Source organism: Cyprinodon variegatus, unplaced genomic scaffold, assembly GCF_000732505.1.
Source record: "Cyprinodon variegatus isolate N-32 unplaced genomic scaffold, C_variegatus-1.0 Scaffold475, whole genome shotgun sequence".
Taxonomy (NCBI): domain Eukaryota; kingdom Metazoa; phylum Chordata; class Actinopteri; order Cyprinodontiformes; family Cyprinodontidae; genus Cyprinodon; species Cyprinodon variegatus.
Genome location: NW_015150928.1, coordinates 667,246 through 675,900, shown reverse-complemented (window position 1 = coordinate 675,900; position 8,655 = coordinate 667,246). Strand labels below are relative to the sequence as shown.

Sequence of the window (8,655 nt, the reverse complement as noted above, 5' to 3'; positions counted from 1 at the left end):
AATAACCTAAATAACAAATTAAATACAATAAATATATACGTTGCTGTGCTCATATGATTGTTTATTCAATAATTGAGGAGCAAAAAAGTTTTTTCAATTGAAAAGTTGGTCGATTTTGTCGATATGGTTAAATGTGATTAATTAAAATTAATTAATTGCAAACACTGTAATTAATTAGATAAAAAATGTCAATCGCGTCCACCATTAAAAATAATATTTTTTGTGAAAAGATGTGTGTGGGGCCTCGTCTTTGTTACCTGGTTTGGACAATTTTCCAGGAAAATGCTACATTTTGGGGACTTATAGGTACTTGTTTTCAGGTTGATGTAAAATTTCTTGTAAAATATGTGAAGTCATTTACTATTATAACTACTTCCACTGTTATGATTTTGATGCTTTTAACTTAACCCTTAAATGGGCGGGCACATAAAAACATATGTGGATATTTTTATTACCATTTTCTGACAGATTTATTTTTTCAATCTATGTTTGTCTCCCCCAGGATACATTTCCCATTTTTGGGGTAATATTTATAATATTTTATGAATCAAATAGTAAAACACCTAAATACTTCAGCCATGCTGTATTTTGCATTTCCAAATGTAAAAAAAAACTGACAGTATGTCAACAAATTTGATAATAAAAAAGAAAAAAGAAAACAGAAATTAATTTTGGATGCTAAACATGTTTAAACTTACATCATTGCATTAATCACTTACTAACATCTCCATCGTGCAGAGGCCTAGCTTAGCTTCTGGTGGCATTGAACACTGAGGAAAATAGTTGTGATTATTTTGGCCCGTAACAAAACAAAGCCTCACTTCTGGCACATGATTGACGTATAATGTTTCTGGCACGTCCTGCTTCGACCCTTTGGATGCTTTATGATGTTGGTGGGTTTTCTGATCCGGTAGAGGGGCATCATCAGGAAATCAAGTAGTAATTGGGGGTGTTAATACCCCCCAACTGGGCAACACAACCTCCAGGATACAGGAGGATGCCTTATTATCTGAGGTGTTTTAATGTAATTTATATTTTTTGACAAATATTTATTTGATCATTCTTAAAATAAGTATTTTAGGAAACTTAATAATCGAATATATATAATTTTGAACATCAAAAATGGCAACTCTAACCTAATGCATGTCACTGTTTAAGCAGATATCCATTTTGTCTTATTAATGAATGTTTTAGATTTAATGTAAAGTGCAGATGGTTAATCTGACTTTTCCCCTCAGCCTGTTAAATGTATGTGTCTCCCAGGATACAAAACAATATTAAAGGGTTGAGGTATTTATTCTTATAGGAATAAATAGTAAAAATATAGTTGTTTTTTTTTTTATTCCGACTACCAACTCGCCTTAATCAAAGGGCCTCAACCAAAGAATAGACTTTAATATATACTTTAAGGAGTCAGGTACTTCTACCTAAATAAAACCTTCTATTTCAAAACCTGTTTTGCACATATTTACCAGAGGTTCCAAAACACAGTCAGGTTTTTCAGATTTACCTGTAATGAAGAGGTCGGCCTTAACGCCACTCAGCACTGAGGCCCCGGAGCCAGCACAGACAGCAGCGGTACACACTGAGGACTCTGAAATACATTGCAAAAATTATCCATTATTGTTGTACTAAAAAGGATGAGTTGTTGCATTTAATATCGGCATACTTTAAACCTTGAGTTTAAATAAAAAAATTATTTTAAATATTTAGCTTTAAGTGTTTAAAAGAAAAATAACTGTAGAAAATAAAAACTTTTTGCATCAAAGTAGCAGGATTTCAGCCTCAAACATCCGGAATGAAAAAGCGAAAACAAAAATATGAACACAGGTCTGCAAATTTTAGAAAAAAAGGAATCATGACTAATAGAAGCAGAATAAACACAAGATCTTTAATGTTTGGTTTTAGAATTTTCTTTCACTCTTTTGAAGGATTAAAGAAAAAGTGATTCAAATGCAAGTTAAAGCAAGCAGAGGTTAAGAAAAAACATTAAAACATTATGAAAGGCCTTTAAGAAAGCAGGTTAAATTCAGTACCTTAAATTTAAAAGTAAAGATATTGAAAAACATATTTAAGATGCACAAAGAAATTATCTGCTGGCTGGAATAGCATTTTTTGTGTGTTATTCTTAGCTTTTCCTGTTTTTTGCAGCCATTGACTGTCTGAAAATAAATAAACATTAAATGAATAATTTACTTTGAGCTTGAAAACTAGAAAGGAGGCATAAATCTGCAGGCAGTGAGTCCCTAAAACATACAGAAAAATACAAAACAAAGAATAAACCATAATCTAAGGCAGGTTTTACCACCAGTGCATAGGAAATATACATGCATCTGGTGCTGCCTGTAATTTACTTTTGTTGTGAAAATTAACCCTTTCACAAAAGATTACGGGGAATTAGTGACTATTGGCTTAAAAGGTCAGAAAAAGGGCTCTCAATGGCGTCTGTGTGTCCAATTCTCCTCACCTAGTGTCCTTCCTGCTCCCAGAGCCAACCGGAGATTAACTAAACCCAAATGCGATTTCATCTTCTGGACAGCTGTTGACACGGTGACCGGATGGTCCAAAACACTCAGTCGTCCTTGGCCATAGCCTGGTAGAGGTGGCTGCAGGTGGGGGAGGCGAAACAGTTAGAGATTTGCTATTGTGTATAAAACACTATTGCATCATATCTATTAATTTTCCTTAATTATTAAATGCAACAGATTTCTTTCAGTTTAGAAATAAATTCCTATTGAGATTTCTATTAGATTAAAAAGCTGCCTCTATCATGGACAGTTTACCTTTTCCAACTTCAGGATGCTGAGGGACTGGCTGGGAGTATTGTGTCTTAACAGAGTCTGGACACTAGGAGTCAGTGCTGAGTCACTGCAGGTTATGCTGACGTGAATGCTGCTGCTGTCTTGTCTTTGTGTAGCACCAAAAAAAAAATGTTATTTTCAAAGGAATGCACTAAAAATAAAATATTTTTTATCATGTTTTAGCAGCTTCGCTGAAACAAACATTCTCTATAAAGTGTATGATTTCGATCCAACATATTTTTCTGAAAAGAATAATGCTTACTTTCAATACTGCACACGAACAAAGTCATGCTGCAGAAGTGTTCAACATTCACATCACCTGCTGCTTGAACTCTGAAGCCCTGCTCCACCATCACAAGCCTTCAGCTCCTCCAAAACAGCATTGAGCTCCTCTGAACTCCTGACCATGAACTCCAATTTGTGTGAGTGGGAGGCGCTGCCAAGGGCCTGACTGAGCACAGACACCTGGCCACTGCCTGACAGACAAGATGAGGGAGAAACACAAAACAACAGGGTTTTATGAAAGTATTCCCATCCCTTAAACTTTGTTTTCATCTACAACCACAAACTTTTATTAGGATTTAATGTGAGACGTCAACGCAAAATGGTACAGTCGTTAGGAGAAAAGAAAATTAAACTTTTTTTTTTTTTTTTTTTACAATTAGATGAAATGATGGGCATCCAACAGCTAATTAGTTAATTCAACCTACAGTTTCAGGGACATCTGTTAGAGAACTAAAAAAGAAATAAAAACTGTCAGGAATAAAGTTCTGGAGAAATGAAATTTATGGGGTTAAGACACAAGATCCTAAAATTTTAACTTTTTATTGTGCTCTGTTTGATCCATCATGTTAAAAAAAAGTAATCCTACAAATATATAGCTGTTCATCTAAACCTAAAAGGCCAAACAGGAAGAACTGAACAGATAAGCACCCAGGAGGCTCATGGAAAATCAAGGAGAGTTGCTATTAGCTAGAACTATTAGCTGTGAGCTGACTTCTACGGATAAGGGGTAATGTGAGACCAAAGTCTTTGGCCTCTATGTGTGAAGGAAAATAAACACAGCGCCAACAATGAGACCTAGGGGTGGCATCATGCTGACACAGGATGCTTTTCTTCAGCAAAAACAGGCTAGAGGTGGAAGGGAAGATGGATGGAGCTAAATCAAGGACAATCCTGAAAGAAAACTCTGTAAACCTGCAGCCAGAGCTATGATGGCATGATTTAAATCAAAGCAATGCTTCTATTAGAATGGCCTAGTCAAATTCCCGACCTAATGCAACTAAGAATCTCTGGAAAGACTTAAAAATAGCTGTTCACAGATGCTGTCCATTCATCTTTGTTTTCTAACTTTATTTGTAAAAACACTTGAATACTATTCATCATTTTCCTTTCACTTCACAACTATGTACAACTTTATGTTTGTTCCCAATAAAACATAAAGTTTGTGAACAAATGTTAAATTTGTAAGATGTATAAACATTTTTGCTCTTTACGTAACATATTTCCAAATCACAAAATAATCCTACCAAGACCCCCAACCAGCCAGTCGTTCACCCCTCCTTTCATGCTGTCCCAGGACGTATGTGGGGAGAAGACCGCTATCCCAGCCTCTACAGCGCGGATGGCCAGTCGCTGCTTCCAGTCCTTCTGAACCAGTCGCTTGATTGGCCGAAACAAGGGTGGGTGATATGAAATAATGAGGTCGCAGCTCAGGGTCTCTGCCTCCTCCATGACGGCATCGGTCAGGTCGTTGGTAAGCATGATGGTTTTGATCTGCCGAGATTTGCTCGGCTCCACCAGCAAGCCAACGTTGTCCCAAGATTCAGCCAGGGACAGAGGAGCGAGCTGCTCCAGTACCTGCAGAACCTCCTGTAACTCCATGGGGGCGGAGCAATGAGTAGAAGAAGAGGCAAGTCTGCTGGTGAAGAAGCTGAAGGTCTGAGTTGGTGAAGGGGGACAGGGAACGATGCTTGAAGGTGAGGAGATTAGCGCTGTGCTGAAGGTTGAGCTTTTACAGATGGAAAGTCTTCTGCTTGCGAGTAATGAAAGAGTCCAAGAGATGTTTCTCCATCCTGTCAGCATCAGTGGCGTTCTATCAGGACAAAGAGAAAAGACATGCCAAAAAAAAAAGAGCAGTTATTAATTTGGTGATGAAAGAGAGTTTACGTTTCCAAATTCTTTTTGATTCAAATATAGAAGCGGTTTGATTATAAACTAAATGGTGCTTTTGGAAGATAATCTGGCCCGCAGCACCACAGAACCTCTACCATACTTAACAATGTGCTATTCCAAATATAAATATAATTTTTATTTTAAATGGAAAAATATAAATATTTCAACTTTTTTTTATTGCACCTATATAGTGAACTAAATATGCAACCTTTTATTTTAAAGGAATAAATAAATCAGATTATTGAAGTAATACATGGAAATTTAATGCATTAAATGCTATATTTACCCAGGATTGGGAATTTGAGGAAAAAGTTTGGAATATCCTTTCAATGTTAATTACACACCTCTGATGATGCAACAGCTAAGATTTAAGAAATTGAGCAAAAACAAAGCATAAAAAAAAAAAAAAAACTAATTCTACGCAAGCAGGATGGTGTATTTTCTTTAAGGAAAACCTGTATGCAGCTGGAGTTTTTCTATTTGTGTGGGAAATCTCATCCTATTTTTCTTTTTTTATTATTCTTATAATTGTTTAACAGGGATCAATGTTTTAATATTAGACTCTGTGAAGTTTTGGGAAGTTTTTTAAAGTATTCAGAGAAAAATGATCCCAAGATTGTTTTGTGTGGCAGAAAAATGTGTTGCTTCCTCACATTCATTTAGTTACTTATCGATACTGAAATGTCAAAAACCTGCCAAACTTGACATCGTCAGCCATTTTCTAACAAAGTTTCATTGGAAATTATTACGATCACAATATGTCCAGATCTGTGCTGCATTGTCCCACATTTTTCCGTTATGTCCTACTGTCCAGACAATCAAAACAATGTCCTGTATTTCACTAGGTCAAATCAGAAAAAAATAAAAAACAGCCTAGAAATGTAAAGTCATTATGTTTTAAAGCACCTGTGTTTAACTTATCTTGATAAGGATTTTATTGAGAGGTTTTAATTTTATGTTAGTTATTGATTGGAAACTTATTCAGATCAGGGGGTGATGGGGGGCCACACTAAATCATTTTTAGGGCCTCAGATGGCCCTTGGGCCGCAACTTGGACCTCAACTGTAATAAGCTGTTATTGTAACACTATTAAGTATAACTACATTAAACTTTAAATTCTGTTCATAGAAGCAGATATTAAAGTAAATAGTTTTTTGCATAAGCGGCTCTGACAGCTCAGACTAGCAGCAGAGCTAAAGCTAGCTCTACCTGCTCAGTTAACGGTCAAAGTTACAGTTAACCGCAGCACGTCGATAAAATACATTTTTGCTTTAATAGACTTATCTTACCCGGGCCCTGCTTTAAAACAAAACAGGACTTCAAGAGTTTAAGCTGCACCAATCATTTCAGTCGAAGTGAAACAAAACGGTGCAATACTCGCAAGGACTGTCCCTTCTAGGCTTCCGTTCAATAGTCCTAGGTAAAGTTGTAATGTTCTTCTTCTGCTTTTCTATTATGGTAGCTCACAAGCAACTTCAATATGCATACCGCCACCTACTGAACATGAATGTGTAGCAAAATTACCTTACATCAAATTCTATTTTTTAATTTTTTATTATATAAATAAATAAATAAATAAATAATGCTTTCCTTAATCTGTGAATATCCTTTATATTTCCTTCATTTCCTAATATTCCTTTAAGACTCCATTCTTGTCCTGTCCATCCAAGAATCCTTCTGAATTTCTCCCTTTCATGTTCATAAGTTTTACAGTTTATCAGTACATGTTCTATATTTTCTTTTTCTCCACATCCTTCACATTTATCATTATTTTTCCTCCCTATTAAATATAAATTGTCATTTAAATAGGTATGACCCACTCTTAATCTCATCACTATTACTTCTTCCCTTCTGTTTCTCTCATTAATGATTCTATTTAATACAGATTTTTGTACCTTATATAATCCTCTGCCTTTCTTATCTTCGTTTCACCTCTTTTGACATTTTTCCATTTCTTTACTCTTGATCATTGATTTACCTTCCCCTTTCCCAAAAGCAACTGAAATGGTTATTGTTCCCTCTAAAGCCCTTTTTGCTAATGTATCTGCTTTTTTATTGCCTTTTACACCATCATGTGCTGGAACCCAACATAACCAAATATCAGTGCCACCCCTATATAATCCAAATAGACTGTGCTGGATTTGTAATACGGTACTAATTTTTTTCAATCATTTCCTTCTCCCTGAATAATTTCTAAAACTGCTTTGGAATCTGTACAGATCCCCACCCTGTCTGGTCTAACCCCCTCTACCCATTGTAAGCTTAGTATAATGCCACCTTTTCTGCTGTGAAAATACATAGTTAATCTGATATTCTAATATAATTAATATTTAAACTCTGCTATATATATATTGTAGTTTGGTTTTTTTGGGGGGGGGGTTTTGCCCTCAGTTTTTTGAATGGGACAGTTGGCTAACTACTAAAAGTTCACTAAAAGACCATATGGGCATCGAAAGGCCAATCTCATTATTAAAGAGTGAATTTTGATTGACTGGAATGTATTTATTAAGCATTGTTTAATAAAGTCATTTTAAAGTCAATTTATCAATTTATACACAGTCCCTTTTAGCATAAATGGGTTACATTCATTCCAATTGATTTCTACAAATTGAAACAGATTGAAATCCACCACTTTGGGTCATTCCAGTCAGATTCCAGAGGATTGTAAATATATTGTTTAGCTGAAGTCTGTTTATAAGTTGCTCTGTAACCGAAAATATATATGATTAGAACAATATAATCCATCCATCCATTTTCTGTCATGCTTTATCCCAGCTGGGGTCGCAAGGGATGCTAGTGCCTATCTCCAGCTGTCCCCCGGCAGAAGCGGGGTGCACCCTGGACAGATCACCAGTCCATTGCAGGGCAACACAGAGACAAACAGCCATTCAAGTACACACTCACACTTAAGGAGAATGTAGAGAAGCAAATTAACCTAACAGTCATGTTTTTGGACTGTGGGAGGAAGGCAGAGTACCCAGAGAGAACCCACACATGCTCAGGAAGAGCATGCAAACTCCAAGCAAAAAGACCCCAGGCAAGGATTTGAACCCAGAACCTTCTTGCAGCAAGGTAGCAATGCTACCCAATGTGCCACTGAGCAGCCTAGGACAATATAATGTCATATAAAGACCTTAGGTTACTGTGTTTACACATTTGCCAACTGTCTCATGAAAAATAAACGGTTCCACATTTAAAAACAAATGTATGTGTTCAATCAAATTTAGGTTTGCTTAGGTCAAATCTTAACTAAATAATTCCACCCACATAAGAAACAGCAGAAAAAGGATTGATGGAAGGGTGGAAGATGATGCCTGATGAGGTATGTTGCGCTGTGGTTTGTGCATAGATCTCCTGTGTGGCTGTATCGTGCCTCTCACCAGTAAACCTCTGGAGATAAGCACCGTATAGGTGACCCTGTATGGAAGAGATATGTACAGAAAATGGATTTTACATTCTGTCCACAGTACTCATATATTAAATGTAGGCATAATGGTATTTTCTAGTGTTCTATATAAAGCATTTTCTATTTGAAATTTGAATTACCAAATGCATTCGATTTAGACTTAAATTTTACACCTTGAAATATTTTAAATGAACTTACAGATATCAGAAAAGCATCAAAGCAATGCAGTGTTAAATTAGCTCCTATTACTAGGTAGTCAACAATACCTTTTAA

General features: G+C 36.0%; 1 protein-coding gene across 2 annotated transcripts; it reads right to left on the bottom strand.

The window, feature by feature from the left end:
* Nucleotides 1-1,412: 1,412 nt before the first annotated feature.
* On the bottom strand, nucleotides 1,413-6,399 carry LOC107094282 (NIF3-like protein 1). 2 transcript variants are annotated; one of them, XM_015389813.1, is made up of 6 exons: nucleotides 6,266-6,399; nucleotides 4,331-4,896; nucleotides 3,121-3,277; nucleotides 2,784-2,907; nucleotides 2,468-2,606; nucleotides 1,413-1,594 (listed from the first exon to the last, which is right to left on the bottom strand). In XM_015389813.1, exons 2-6 carry the CDS (start codon nucleotides 4,884-4,886, stop codon nucleotides 1,428-1,430), a joined length of 1,143 nt encoding a protein of 380 aa, XP_015245299.1. In that variant the 5' UTR covers nucleotides 4,887-4,896; nucleotides 6,266-6,399; the 3' UTR covers nucleotides 1,413-1,427. The 2 variants fall into 2 exon arrangements, with proteins under 2 accessions (XP_015245299.1, XP_015245300.1); XM_015389814.1 differs by lacking the exon at nucleotides 6,266-6,399 and adding an exon at nucleotides 5,898-5,980.
* Between the last annotated feature and the right edge of the window lie 2,256 nt (nucleotides 6,400-8,655).